General features: G+C 32.0%; 1 protein-coding gene across 3 annotated transcripts in view; it reads left to right on the forward strand.

Moving 5' to 3' along the window:
• Window positions 1–16,018, forward strand: part of RPS6KC1 (ribosomal protein S6 kinase C1) — a 130,950-nt gene that overhangs the window by 19,553 nt on the left and 95,379 nt on the right. For all 3 annotated transcript variants that reach the window (XM_016166464.2, XM_036234497.1, XM_016166465.2), the window contains 3 exons: window positions 178–298; window positions 6,962–7,077; window positions 14,923–15,016. In XM_016166464.2, the coding sequence (XP_016021950.2) occupies window positions 178–298; window positions 6,962–7,077; window positions 14,923–15,016 (331 nt within the window). The remainder of the gene's footprint in view (window positions 1–177; window positions 299–6,961; window positions 7,078–14,922; window positions 15,017–16,018) is intronic.

Below are 16,018 nucleotides of genomic sequence, written 5' to 3' on the forward strand. Positions count from 1 at the left end.
TTTTAAAGCAAATATTATTAATTTCAGACAGTTACCATATTGGTTAGAAGCAATATTTGTTTACCTTTGCATGACCATTTTGAGCACTTAAATGAAAAGATTATGTGTTGTTAGCTATCTGAACCTAAATATTTAGTTTCACTGTGAAATGCACATTTAATTTTCTTCTCTCTTCAGATAATCGTATGGAAGAGGTACAGTGACTTTAAGAAACTACACAAAGAACTATGGCAAATTCACAAAAACTTATTCCGACATTCAGAATTGTTTCCTCCATTTGCCAAAGGAAAAGTGTTTGGTACGTAATTATTTTGAAAGTGATTTCAAAATAATTTGTGATTTTAAAAGTGACGATTAACCAGTTATGCATATGTGCTAAACCCTGAAATACTGTGCTATAAATAAAGTCAGAAGCCCTTTTATTTATTAAGGTAATTCCTGTCATGCAACAAGCACCTGAAGTTGTTTTTCATGTTCTTGGTATAGATTCGCTAATTCAGAATGCATTTCCTTTTCCTTTCCATGAAACAGCAACACAACAACAACTCCCAACTCCAACCAATCAAACAAGTGAAAAAAACTGTAGGATCGTAAGAAAAGATAATGTTGAATTATAGTTTGGAATTTTTTTGATTTTTAAAATATGTTTCTTGCAAATGTTGACCCATTTCATTATACAATATCAAAAAATAGTTAATATTACAGATCTCTAAAGGAAATTTTTTAAATATTGGGGGGGGCTGGGTATCAAGTTCATGGTGACTTGACAGTTTGAATTCCATCATTGAAAACAATGCTACTGGTAGTTTTTCTTGAAAGGTCAGGTTTACTTTATTTTTGAGAAAATATCTGCCAGCTATCCTAGTCTGAATATTTGTTTTTTCTGTATACTTTTAAAAAGAAATGATCTCAAGGGTTGGGATTTAATAAACAAAATTAATAAATTTTCTGCTTCATCAAGTACATTCTTAATTGAAAGTGGCATTTAAAAAAATTTAATGCAAGTGAGTGGCAGTGAGGAAATACAACGATTACTAACAAGTATAGTTTGGTCTTGATTCATGCTAAGGTCAGCTGTTTTACTGCCATTGCTTTTAGATTATCAGTGCAAATGTCAATGTGGTGAAAAATGCAACTACTGCCTTAGGATTATGAAAATGGTTTTGACCTTGATATCTTGAAAGGCCCTTGAGGGACCCTCAGCAGTCTGTGGACCACACAGCCACACACATATGTACATACACATGGGTGTTCCTTGCAGCATTTTCAGTAGAATAAAACTTAAACTGAAATTTCTCAATATGTGATTGTATGGATGCACCATAATTTAGCCAATTAATAGACTCCTTCAGCTATTTGAGATCTGTCAGCATAGAAAGGTGTCCAAGATATATTTTTCAGAAACAGAAAACAAATGTTGCACAGCAGTATGTTTAGTAAGACCCCATCTATGTTTAAAATAGATTTGTGTGAAGACATACCTACACACGTTTGTATAATGTGTGAAATCTCTGAGGGCATGAAAAGTAGGATATTTTTACCTCTTAAACTTTCTGCACTGTGGAATTTAGCTGTGCACGCATATCTTTAAATTGAGCGTTGGAAGATACACAGCCTGGCTTCATACATAATAAGCTTGTTATTGTATGAAAGGAAATCGCTTCTAAATTGGTTCTTAGCTATTACTTCTGTTGCTAATGGATTATCTCCAACTTTCCCCCACATCCTTACATATTAAAGAGTGAAAGTTTTTTTTTTATTAATCTTAATAAGTAAGCAATTTATCACTCTCAGTAAATGGTACAGTCCATTTGTAATACTTGATAACTGCAGTGAACCCTGCAGGCAGCAGCTGTGGTCGTGTCGGGGGAATTGTTGGTTAGTCATCTGTTTTTTTAGCTACTCTCACATTTTTAGTATGTAAGCCTCAGCAGCAAGAGTCTTACTGTAATTTGCCGAATCATCAGATATGTAGTGAGTGTTCTGGTGTTACAGTAAAAAGAACACGCCTTTTGTAATTAGATAGATTTAGGCTCAAATCTTCTATCCACTATTTACCAGTGGTGTCATCTTGTACCAATTAATATGAGTCCCTTTTCTCATTGGTAAGATAGGAATAATACCTTCCTGTTCTGAGGATTTCATCTGTAGTATGTTTAGTGCTCGACGCATGTCGACACCTGTCGTTACCTATCATCTGTTGCTCAGTTTACCACACGCTCTTTAGTGTTGCACTGCTCCTCTGTGAGGTTTCTGGTTAGCCTCTCCCAGACTTGTAGCTGTCTCCTAGGAAGTTTTCTTTTTCCTTCAGGCTGAGTTAGTTGTTTCCTTCAGTTCTATATCTCACCAATATAGTACCTAACGTATTTTTCTCCAGTTTTTTTTTTTTAATTTGCAGAATTATCCAATTTATAGGAAAAAACCCCCCAAGAGAATAGTATAGTGAACACTTAAATAACTGTTGCCCAAGTTTACTGATTAACGGTTTGCCACATTTGTCTGTAATTCTCTGTGTGTGTCTAATTTTTTTCCTGAACCATTTGAGAATAAGTTGCAGATATTGTGACATTTCACCCCTTCTTCCCATATTTTCCCTATAACCATAATACCGTATCACACTGAAGAAATTTAACATCGATACAATAATATTATCAATTATGTAGTCCATATTCAGATAGCCCCAGTTGTCCTAAAAATATTTTTTTTAGGGTTTTTTTTTTTTTTTTTTTGTCTAGGATCAGGCCCTAGGTTTCTTTAATGTGGAGCATTTCTTATGCATTTTTTTCTTTCATGACATTGACATTGTAAAGAGTATAAGTCAGTTGTTTTGTAGGTTTCACACTCTAGATCTAATTGTTTTCTTATGATCAGATCTTTTTCCTTTTTTCCCTTTTTCGTTATATCTCTCATCATACTAGATTTCCTGTGAGAAAGAGGATAGCAGATCCTGACGGCTGAGAAAGAACTGGCCTGGCACTACCTATCCATTTGGCCTCTGGGTTTCTTAGAGTTGACCTGGCACTCACAGCTAGGCTGTGTTATTCTATTAAACCTAAACAGTTGCACAGAACCCGTACATTAGACAAGGCCACTCTGTGTCTTTGGATTAAGATGAAAACAAGATTACTTCATGATCATGTCTAAACACAGACAAAAACATGAATGTTGTTCAAGTCACAAAAATAAAGACACAGCTTCTTTATAAATGATAGCCTTAGCCTTTCTTCAATCTTCTTGCCTCATAGGAAGATTTTTTTTAAATCATAGAATTAGAATTCATAGTCATAGAATACCTAGACTTCCTGACAGCATCTAAACCAGGCAAAGCTCCATTTCTTTGAGCCTTTCCCAAAAGCACCCAACACAAGCCCAAGTCCTGTAAGTCCCTTCTAACACCTTCTTAGTGAAGTACCTCAGTGTTCCCAATAGTGTATATTCTCCCTAGTTACAAGGAGTAATAAATCTTGTTTATTTAATTAGAAGGGTGTTCTTGGTACTGTTGAATAGAGGGAATTCACAGCTGAGAACTTTGGCCTCTTCATTTTACTCTGAGTGAATTTTTGATATAGTTAAGAATCAGCATCAAGCTTTTCTGGGTAGTTTCATACTGGTTAAGGATAACTTAGTTGCATATAACCAGTTTTTGATCATTGACGTTTGCATTTTAAAAAAGTTATAAGCTCTGTTTTCTAGGAGTAATAATAGTAATAATAATAAAAACAGAGAAGATCCTGCAGTCAGCTTGTAAATCAAAGAAAGAGACTTATTTCCGATGATTTACCAGCTTTGTTAGAATGTTTGAATTTATCACTCCTTCCTTCAGCTTTTAATAAGCAAACCATTATTGAGTAATTGGAAGCGGTGGAATGGCTCGTATATAATATATATACACACACAAATGATATACATAATATATAACATTGCACATTAAACTTTCTCAGGAAAAATTGTTTTGCACTTTCTATCGTAAGTTATATATCATTTTTTGACTGTGTCAGCAGGAAAATAAACAATGACCCTATGAATGGAAATTTAAACTGATTAGAGAAGCACTTGATTATGATATCCCACTGTTTCTGCCTTTCAAATGAAAGTTTTGATGATATTAAGGGATTAACAACTAAAGAATAGAGTGTTGTCTACCATTAAGACGACTGTTGAATATTGCTACTTTTTAATTTACTTTTAAAATTAGGTGATTTTTGTTATATATTAGGGCCAGTAGTTATTGCATTAAAATTCATCTACCTTTTTTTGTTTATGTTACCAGTACTATTTTCTTTTATTCTGAAATCTTAGGAAGAAATAAGTGAGAATGTTCTTTTATCACATTTGTTCTGATGATAGGATTCAGTGTAATTGAACCTTTCAGTGCATAAGCCTTTATTTTTGGTTGTTCTCCGCTCTGAAAGATGTTTTAATTCATCTCTGCTTATCCAAGTTTAGTGGAATGGAAATGCAAAGATCAATAGAAGTTCTACAAAGGCATGCTTTTGCCATATATATTCTATTTAGGAGTTAATATACTTGTTGCTTAAGCATTTTAGTCTAATTTACCAGGAAGGTGGGCTGAGTCATTGATCAAATTTTTATATATTTGTTTCAGCTAGTAAGTAAGATTTTTTAAGAGCATCATCAAATATGAGGAAGATTTTTATTAAAATTTCTCAATAAATGGTTATGCATTTAAAGATAATACTATGTGGTCTTCTGGGTTGAAACATAATGTATAATGTGTGCATTTTCTGCGTTTCTGTTCTAGGGTTATAGATGCCCACAAAATTACTAATAGGCCCTGGAATTTACTTTTTTGTTTAAAGGATAAATATGTTTGGATGATAATCACAAGCACTGGTGCATACTTGATTTCCTACTTAGGAAAAAAAGGAATAATGGACGTTTAGCTGCCATTTTAACCTTTTTGGCTAGTGTATTTTCCCCAGGATTGAGTAATTTAGATTGTTTTCAGACCCGAGAATTTGCTCTATGTGTTGGGGCTCTCAGAAGTTTGTTTCCAGATAATATTATTGATAGGGAAGCCAGCAGTGTCGTTTAGATGTGCCTTTGTCATTGGGATAGTGGGTTTAATTGGATTGTTGGATATGAACTGTGAACTAATAGAAAAACATATAGCATAATGGATTCTGTTAGGTTTGGTTACTTGTGAAAAAACTTAAAATCAGACAGATGTTGGTTTTATACTCATGATATAAGATCTGGAGGTAGCATCAGGCAGGGCAGCTCCACAGTAGTCAGGAATCAAAGATCCTGCCTTGTTGCTCTGTCATTTTTTTAGCTTCCATTTCATAGTCCTTTTTGGAAAAGGAAAGGAGAAAGAAGGAGAGGGAGAAGGGGAAAGGTATATATTGGATGTTTCTTAAACAGATTTCCCTGCTGGGCTGCCTGTATCTAGTTAGAAATTGAGGATTCTTTTACTTCTAGGAATATATTGAGAACAGATTGAGATGGCAATTGGAAGCAGTATCCTGCATGTTGGGAATCCTCTAATAGACTTCTGTGTCCCTGCTAACCTGTACAGAGACCTGGGTTCTTTGGGGATGCTGATAAAAGTTATAGACTCTTTTCCTAGGAAATTGTGCCTATGGACATATGCATGGAATTTTGTGGGATTGTTATCTCCATTAAGCCTAGGGGGCTCTTTATGGACTTGTTATCACGATTTCTTATTAGTGAAAGATTACTGTCTTCTAGGATAGAATGTTCCACTAAGACAGTTCTTTTTGTTAGAAAATTTTTCTAAGTTTTCATTATTTACTCATAAAGTCAACAGAAGTTTATTAGCATGTTCTGTATGCTAGACACTGTATAATAGTACTTGAAGATTCAAAGACACCATTACTGATTTATTAAGTACCTACTGTGTGCCTGGCATGGAACTGGGAGCCTTAACTACATTGTTCATCTTTTCCATTTTATAAATTAAGAAATAATCTGCCTAAGATTTTATAGCTAGTGAATGATGGAGCTACTATTTGAATATAGGTCTAGTTATCATGAGATAGACACTTCACCGTAAGACTGCGACACACTGAGCTTGAGGTATTTAGAGGTTCAGTTTCAAATTCTTGCTTTGGGTAGTATACCTAGGAATCTTTTTGTTTTTTAGTTTTCTCTTAACATTTGGCAAGCCACTGAAACTATTTAAATATGTGATGATGCTACTCTTTTGAGTTTGTATTTTTTAAAAATCTGTATTGTATTCAGTATGAAACATGGCATGTGTCAAATGCCAATGGGTAATCTGATATGAGAGTAGTAAAGAATGATCATATTTGAAAATGTCTTGTCAGCATTCAAATTGTATATGTTATTTAAAGAATTCTGTGAAAAGCACCTTTCGATCACCTGGTAAACCAGAGCTCACTCGTGCCCTGTGTGTTCTCTTTTTTCCCACAAGCACACTGTCATACATGCTGCTGACAGCATTACATATGGAATTCGGCTTACGAGCTTTTTGCTTCAAACTGAGGCTATTGAACCCATTGATATACAGATGTTCTCATAATTTTTTCTCTTCAATTCCTTTATAAATCAAAAAAAGTATGAAAGGGGAAATTATATGAGTAATTACAGTATTAAATTACTATAGAAAACCGTCAGAGTTCTTTATATAATTCTCTTTTCAACTTCAGTTTCAAATCGCCAGTTTTTGAAATGGTAAGTTTCTTACATTGACAGGCCTTAGATTATGTTGGCAGCATTAATTTATCAGTTGACACCTTTGCCTCTTGCTTTATCTGAAACATTATTTTCTTTCCGGTGAGGGTGCTGCTGATTCCAGTTGTGGAGACAAGATTTAATTTGAGAAGATCGCGTAATTAGAGTAAATAGGCAGTGTTGTGATAGGCCTGCTGCTGCTCTTTATGCTGTGAACACGGACTATTATAAATCCATGTTTGAGTCTTCTCTACTTAAAGAGTTGATTCTTATTTAATTCTAGGACGATTTGATGAAACTGTTATTGAAGAGAGGAGACAGTGTGCTGAAGATCTACTGCAGTTTTCTGCCAACATTCCTGCTCTATATAACAGTAAACAACTTGAAGATTTTTTCAAGGTTGGTGGTCTTTCTGAAATATTTTGTACTTTATTAAATATCTTTGTTTTTTAATTCGTAGTAAAGTTTTTTAAACAAAAAGTTGTTTACTTTTGGATTTTATTACTCACTAAAATAAGCAGACAGTAGCTTAATAACAGTGTCTATGGCATGCTTTCTATTTGTAGTGTAGAAATGAGTTAGATTTTTGATTCATTGATTAAAAAAAATGATGCAAAGAATTTAAAGGTCATCTCATGCACTTCATCGTAACTGAAATACATTAAAAAATTTTAATTATAATGGAACTCCAGTAGTTACCTTCACTTTTTGAGATTTCTTTCAGTGATAGACTTCTTTTTGTGAGCGAAACCACTGTAAGTCCATATTAAATGTTATAATTATACTAATTTGTTTAAAGATAGAACAAAAATAGTCACTGTAGAATTTTAGAGAAGTAGGCTAGTACAGATTTTATTATTGGAGATCATTGGATCAGTGTTTTAAGTTTCTTGATGTGCCTTTATTCTGAGTTATTTTTAATAATAATTTTGAAATTTATTTTGAACTGCACCTGCAAGTCGTCAGTTGATTTCACTGTCTTTAACAACCACAGTTTTCCTATTGCATTTAGCCTTCTAGAAAAAGCTAGGTGATTGTGCCATAATTGTATTTTTTTTTCTTCAACTAAAAATCTACTCATTTATATAAATGTAATTTCTTAGACATGTAGCCAGCAAGGTATATGAGTAATGGGATTTGTTATTTTTCTGAGGCTAGTGGAGCTACAAAAGGAATTTATTTTTTATGACCTATTTTAGTATACTGAAGTTGATCTTTTGAAAGATATTATAATACAAACTTATGACATATAGTATTTAATAGAAATAGTAATAGAAGAGTTTGTGGTAAAATTAGAAATTCTACTGATTGACTTTTGTTGCTTAATTTTTTATTACTCTGCAATCTAGGCCAAGATGATGTATTTGGCTTCTACTTATGACCTAATGGAGATCTTTAGGCTCAAAGGCCAAGTCAAACTGATACAGTATTTAGCCCTTTGCTGTTCTTAGTTACAATCGATTCTAGGCAGCAAAGAGTATATACTTATAGAAAAAGGCAGCATTGTTAAGCAAGAAGATTATTGCTTTATAGAAATTGTGAAAGATAGTTATGTAAATTAACACATACCAAGAGCTGAAAAATTCAGTCTAGGGATGGATTTAGAAATCAGATCATAGACTTTGGACAATTTTAATGAAAGTTGTTTGTTTATTTTCTTTTGGATCTGGGAATTCTTGTTGGACGACACTTATTTTTAGGCTTTGTGAAATGAGAAAAGAAGGGGAAGAAAAGATTGGGAAGTTCAAGAGAAGTAAAGCTAACTCTCTCTATCTAGAGATAGTCGTTCTTATATCTCATTGGCCAGAACTGGTCACAGGACTATCCTTAGCTTCAGAAAGTCTGGACAGTGACTCAGCTTTCTAGTTTTGATTCTGGGTGAAGGTATGTAGGGGGGAGGTTTTTGAATAGCCAGTCCATAGGTTGTGCTATAATACGACAGTTTTTTTTTCTTTGTAGAAACACTGATGGTAGATACCTCATGAAAATAACCATATAGTCATTTGATTTGATTTTTCAAAATATACGTTAGAGTAGAAGGAATAGTGTAATGAGCCTCCATTACTTATTAGTCAGCTTCAATAATTAATATGTCACCAAATTTTTTTTTTATGTTGATAGAAATTCAATTTGTTGGCGTAAAATTGTTCATCGTATTTTCTTATAATGTTTTTAATTTTTCTAGGGATGGTTTTGATGTTCCTCTTTCATTCATGATTTTGGTAGTTTGTATCTGGTCTATTTTTATTTTTTTTCTTGGTCATTGTTGCTAAAAGTTTAATATTTTTTTGATCTTTTTATTTATCTTTTCAAAGGACCAACTTGGTTTCATTGGTTTTTCTCTATTTTTCTGTTTCATTTCATTGATTTATACTTTAGACTTTATTTTCTTTCTTTTGCTTGCTTCAAATTTTCTTTGTTCTTTATCTGATTCTTTAATTCCTTAAAGTGGAAGTTTAAGTTATTGATTTGAGATGGTTTTTGTCTAACATAAGCATTTAGAACTATAATTTCACTCTTGGCAATTCTTCAGCTTCAAATCCCGTAAATTTTTATGTTTTTGTTTTTATTCCATTCAGTGTATTCTCTAATTTCTTTTGTGACTTTTCTGTTGACTGGTTACTTAGAAATATGTTCTTTTATTTTTTTATTTATATTTTTAAAAACTAACAAATAGATTTTTTTTACTCTAATCTTAGACCAACAAATGTGATTACTTGTAAATACTGATAGTCATAAATTTTTTCTTTTATTAATGAAAGGTGGAGTTTAATATTTTTAATTTTTTAATTACAGTTGACATATGATATATTAGTTTCAGATGGAAATATTCATGGATTTTCTAAAGTCTTTCTATTGTTGATTTCTAATTTTGTTTTCTTGTGGTCATGGTCAGAAATCATGTTGTATAATTTCAGTTCTTTAAAATTTATTGAGACATGATTTATTTACTAGCATATGATATATCCTGGAGAGTGGTCTGTGTGTGCTTGAAAAGTATATGTATCTTCTTGTCAGGTGTTTTATGTAAATGTCAATTCAAGTTAGTGGTGTTATCTTCTGTATCATTGTTAATTTTCCATCTAGTTCTGTTAATTATTGAGAATGAGGTATTGAAGTCTTCAATTGCTGTATTTTCTATTTCTCCTTTCAGTTACTTTAACTTTTACTTTATTTTGGGGCTCTGTTGGCATGTACATGTATTTTATAATAGATATGTCTTCCTGATGAATTGAATTTCTTAGCCTTATGAAATGTCTTTCTCTGTCTCTAGTAATGTTTGTTTTAAAGCCTTATTTTGTATGATCTTAATGTAGCCACCCTAGGTCTCTTATAGTCACTGTTTGCATGGTGCCTTTCTTTACATTCCTTTGCTTTCAATCTCTTCGTGTTAATTGAATCTAATAGTTTGATTTTATTTATTTATCCAGACTGAAAACGGCTGTTAATTAGAGTATTTAGTTGTTTTATATTTAATTATTGATATGATTGAATTTTTGTCTGCCATTTTGCTATTTTATGTTTCATATTTTTGTGTTTTTTTGTTTATGCCACATTTTGTATTAAATAGATATTGTTTATTATACCATTTAAATTTCTTATGTGTTTTTTTAAGTTATATTCTTAGAGATTGCTCTAGGAATTAAAATATGCATTTTAATTTATGACAGTTTATTTCAGGTTTGTACGAACTTAATTCCAGCAAAATATAGAAAGTTTGCTCCATAAAGCTCTATTTACTACCCCCTCCTTTGTGTTATCATATGTATATACTTCAAATATAGTATAAACCCAACAATATATAGTGTTATGATCTGATGACTTTTCAGAAGTTAGAAGAAGAAAAGAGGAGAACGTATTTATATACTCTTTTATATTTATCTTTTTTTGGTGTTCTTTATTTGTTCAGGTAGATTTGAATTACCAACAGTTGTTACTTTCTTTCAGTTTGAAGGATTTCCTGTTGTTTCTTTTTGTGTGTGTATAAGGCAGGCTTGCCAGCAGCAGATTCTCTCAGTCTTTGGAAATGTTTTTGTTCACTTGGTTCTTTTTTATAATTTCTATTTATTTTTATTTGCTATTTCATGAGTCATAGTCCCCATACTTTAATTCTTTAATATGATTCCATTTTTAAAGGATAGTTTTGCTAGGTATATGGAATTATTGATTGGCAGTGTTTCTTTTAGCACTAGAATTTATCATCCCACTGCCTTTTGTCCTTCTTTGTTTTTTATGAGAAGTCAGCTGTTAATTGTACTATAGTTCCATTGTATAAGTCTTTTTCTATTACATTCAGAATTTAGCCTTTGTCTTTCTACAGTGTTAGTCTAAGTTATTGATCTCTTTCTGTTTATCCTACTAGGGTTTAATTTATTTTCTTGTATTCATATATTAATTTTTTTTTTTTTTTGGCCATATGGAAGTTTTCTGCCCTTATCTCTTTAAATGTATTTTTAGCCCCTTTCTTACTCTTACATTTGATACTTGTATTATATATAAGTTGTTATGTTTGATTTTATCCCACATTTCTCTCTGCTTCTCTTGATTATTATTTGTTTTTTGTTTCTATTTTTCACAGTAGATAGTTACTGTTATCTTCAAGTTCATTGGTTCTTTCTTAAATCTGTTGTTGAACTACTCTAGTAAATTAAAAAAAAATTGTTAAAATACCTTTCAACTCCAGATTTCCATCCGGTTCTCTCTTTTTTTTTAATTGAGATTAATTGATGTAACAATATTCACCATTTTAAAGTGTACTCTTCTATGGCTTTTAGTATATTCATTAGGTTACGCAACCATTATCACTATCTAATTCCAAAACATTTTCATTACTCCATAAAAAAACCCATTAATAGACCCATTAATTACTCCTTTTTCACTTGCCCCAACCCGTAGCAATCACTGGTCTACTTGCCATCTTGATGGATTTGCCTAGTCTGGACATTTCTCATGAATGGAATCATATAATACGTGGCTTTTTGTATCTGGCTGCTTTTGCAGAGCTTAATGTTTTCAAGATTCATCGGTGTTGTAGCATGTCAGTATTTCATTTTTTTTTTTTTTTATGGCTGGATAGTATTTTATTAAGTGAATGTGAATAGACCGGCCACATTCTGTTTATCCATTCAGTTGGTGGACATTTCGATTGTCTCCACTTTTGGCTCTATGATAATGCTTCATTTGGTTCTTTTTTATAATTTTCATTTACTTATATGTGCTATTTCATGAGTCATAGTCACCATACTTTAATTCTTCAATAATGATTTCTTTCAGTTATTTGAACATATTTATAAATAGCTGCTTTGAAGTCTTTGCCTTCTAAGTCCAGCATTTTTGCCTTCTCAGAGTTAGTTTCTGCTGACTGCTTTTTTTTCTCTCTCTATGGAGTGCATACTTTTTTATTTCTTTGTATATTTCATAATTTCTTTTTTATTGAAAACTAGAAATTTTGGATAATATAGCAACTCTGAGTTCTAATTTTTATTTTCCCAGAAGGCTGTTGCCATTGTTTTTTTCAAGTTTGTTTAGTAACATGTCTAAATCTATGGAGTCTGTTTAATGTGTAGTGTGTAACTGCTAATACTTATGCTGTTTTTAATTTTTTAATTTTTATTGCATTTTTAAACACCGTTTAGTAGGGATTAACCTTGTTATCATTATCGCTTAGTGGTCAGCCAGTGTTTAGTCTTGGCTTGTCCTTGAACACTTTGTTTCGTCACGTATTTCTCCTTATGCTGATGATTCTTTGTTTTCAAAGTTCAAGCAGTTTTTAAGTTTGCCTCCAATTTTACTTTCCTTTGGGATCTCTTCCATTCCTTCTGTGCATGTGTACCATCTCATGGTTTGCTAGAGATTTCTAAATAGCTTGATCCCTCCCTGGTCTCTTCTGCATGGATGGGTAGAGAGCTCATTGAGAACCCCTATTGCCGTGTTTTCTGGATCTCCCTAATAAATGTCTGACTAATGTGCTGGTCCTTTCTTGCTGCAGCTTCATGCTTGCTGAGCCGCTGTTCTTGCCATTTGTTTGGCACTGAGATCGCTACTATTACTGATAAGGCTCTTTGGGGTAGATTTTTTTTCTGTACTTCAGTCAAAATCATGCCAGCTTCCTCTAAGTGAATCTGCTGGGTTTCAAGCTTTGCCTTACTCTTGTATAATTACCATGGTAACCCATCTGGGATGGAAAATGGAAGTAACCCCAGGCAAGAATGCCATGGATTCCCACAGTTTCTACCTGTGGTTTTGTGGTTTTTCATGAGTAACCACTTCTTCATTTGCTTTATGTTTTTGGTCAATTTCCAGAGCTCTCAAATGGTTGTTTTGACAGTTTTCTCTAGTTATATATATTATTGTCTTTAGGGGAGAACATTTGCTGATGTACTTATTCCATCATACCTGAACTCTTCTCCTGTAGATTGACATTTCATTAAAAACTTTTGAGATGCTATGTAATAGAGTTTCTTTTTACTGCATAATCAGGAACACTCAAAGGTTAATTTTTTTGAACTAGAGATTTAAAATCGAATTGTGGCATGTTCTCCAACTACTTCCCTTGAGTTCTAAAGAACAGTTCTTTTTTTGTTTCATTAAAGATTCTTTATTTTGTATAATACTATTTATTTCTTTTGTATAATTTTTTTGTTAAATCAGGTAAATAAAATTTCTCTAGGATTAAGAGCCAAAACACTTTTTCACCTCTTAGTTTTTTGTTTTTATTTTATCTTATAAACAGATCTTGTATCAGCTAATGATAATAGTACCAAAAAATCACTGAGTGCTTACATTGTTCTAAACACTTTATATGTTCGAAATCTTTTAGTCCTTACGACTTCTTGAGTTACTTATAAGGATTATTTCCAATTTAAAGTCACTACACACCTGGCGTTGGAAAGGGAGATTAATTGAAAGGTACTTTCTGTTAAGTGAGATTGTAAATAAAATCAACTTTGTTTCTCAAGAATATTTGCTTAAATTTTGGTTTGGATGTTCAAAGGATGGCTTAATCTAGAAAAGATATTCCTCTTTTTGGAGAAAAATTCAGATCTAAGTTGTGATTTGAATATTTTAATAAAGAACAAAGTAATTCTTTAAAGAATAAAATAAATTCTTATTTCTAAAGAATAATTGTTTATAAAGCCTCAGTTCATTTAACCACTCTTGGAAGTAAAATTTTGTAATTTGAGAATGACCATTTCAAATTTCCCCTTATTAAAGATAAGCTGGCAGGGAGACTTGATTATGTAATATTAGTTTGGAATTCTTGGTGTTGATGTAAAGAGGGAATAGGGTCTGGTATTTCTTCTGGATTTCGCTATCCTATCCTGGAACTAGTGTTTAGGGGCACAGAACTGTTGGTGGAAGGAAAGATGTTAAGGAGCAGAAGAGCTATTATTTTAACTAGTTATAATTATTTAAGGATGATAAGCCCGTTCATGATTGGAGCAGTGCATAAGGTCACAGTGCAAAATCACACCACGACCACTTGCCTGATAATAGCATTCTCTTGTTGCATGTAAGAAGAAACGGTCTTTGAGGGGTGAATTTGTAAACCTAAATGTAGAATTAAAGTGATCACATTAAGAAGTCAATTTTGTATTTACTAAACTATGTCATGTCTCTTTAATAAAAATATCTTAAAATTACTTAGTTTTGTTTACATTGTATTTAAGTGGTTTTCAAATTTGTTTCTGGAATCTTCTGGAGGTGCTATGTGATATATTGTGGTTTTTAATTTGACAAAATTAAATGACTTCCTAATGGAGTTCATTTATCACTAATTAGAACAACCAGTCACTAATGATTCTGAATAATATCCGTTAGCTGGAAGGTGTTCTCTTTTTTTACATTTTTTTAATGAGTACTTTTGAGAGAGAAAAAAATACACTTTTATAAAGTCATGTGTTTTATAATATGATAATATTCCTATTGACTTTTTAAATAATAGGCTTTTTTTTAGAGCAGTTTAGGTTTACAGAAAAATCGTGCAGGAAGTGTTGTTTCCCCATATCCCTCTTCTCTCTTACAGAGTTTCTCCTGTTAACATCTTGCATTGGTGTGGTACATTGGTTGTAACTGATGAGCCAATATTAGTATTCCTATTGATTTTTTTAAAAGCAATTGTAATCTAGGTGAATACTTTTTGTAATCCTTATACATACTCAGTTGAAATAACTATTGTTTATTTATTAATGACTTTTTAAATATTCTATTTACAATGAAAGATAATTACTTTGCTCTCTTTAGGGTGGCATAATTAATGATGGCTCTGAATTGATTGGTCCCGTTGAAGCTTATTTGGATTCCCTCACTGATAGTTTTCCTGAGTGTAGTACAGAAGGTAAGAGATTAATTTTTTTTTCATTTCAGTGATTTTGATTGCAGAGGATTATAAATCATATTTGCATTGCAAAAAATAAATGGATATTGAATCCCTTGAGAGTATTCACTAATTCTAAGATGGTTTTTTTCTTTACATTTTAATATCACTGATATTGGGTGCATGATTTGGGTCAGTGGTATCTTCCATTTAATTGACAGCTTTTTTTCTTTCTTAGTGTGATATATAAAATAATCATTCCTCCTACAATTAATGGCACCTTCGATTTGATGAAACGCGATATAATGAGTTAAAAATTTGCATTCTATAGAATAAGAATGCCTTCCTTAAGTTTATTTGGCAGCATCTGACTTTTAGACAATTAATATCAAGACTGGCTTTAAAAGTTTAGTTATATACCCAGAAAGAATAAACTTAAAGCAGTTATAGTATTTTTGATATGTTTTATAAAACATGAATCTAAACCAAAGCAGTTTTTCTTTTAATCACTCTTAAGAATGCGTAATCTCTTGTTTTATTCCCTATTAAGCCATATTTGAATTTTTATGATTTAAAACATACATTTTTGTTTTTGGATTTCCTTAGCTAGTTTTATTCCAGGGAAGATTTTAAAATTAAAAAAGATTTGTGGATAAGGATGAGGAGAGTCTTTAAAAATAGGTAGATTTGTTTGATTTGGCTTAGATTTGATTTACATAAAAGTAAAATCATAGACTAGATATTTTTTGATCTCTTTCATAAGTAAGAGTTTATGGTAGAGAAAGATGCTTGGGAAGTAGCCATAATCTCATTGCAGTGATGTTTTTTGTGTGTGGATATATACTACTATCATATGTCAGCAGACATATTGACATAAATCTGTTGCAGTAAAGTCCCATCTTGATTTGGTAGGAACAACAGATTCCCATCTATTATGTAGGCTGATGCACTTAAATTGTATTTTTCTTTTGGTACTGCCATACTGAGAAGTGCTCAATTTTTCTTGTTGTATATGGTTGTTCA

This window comes from Rousettus aegyptiacus, unplaced genomic scaffold, assembly GCF_014176215.1.
Source record: "Rousettus aegyptiacus isolate mRouAeg1 unplaced genomic scaffold, mRouAeg1.p scaffold_m13_p_17, whole genome shotgun sequence".
NCBI lineage: Eukaryota > Metazoa > Chordata > Mammalia > Chiroptera > Pteropodidae > Rousettus > Rousettus aegyptiacus.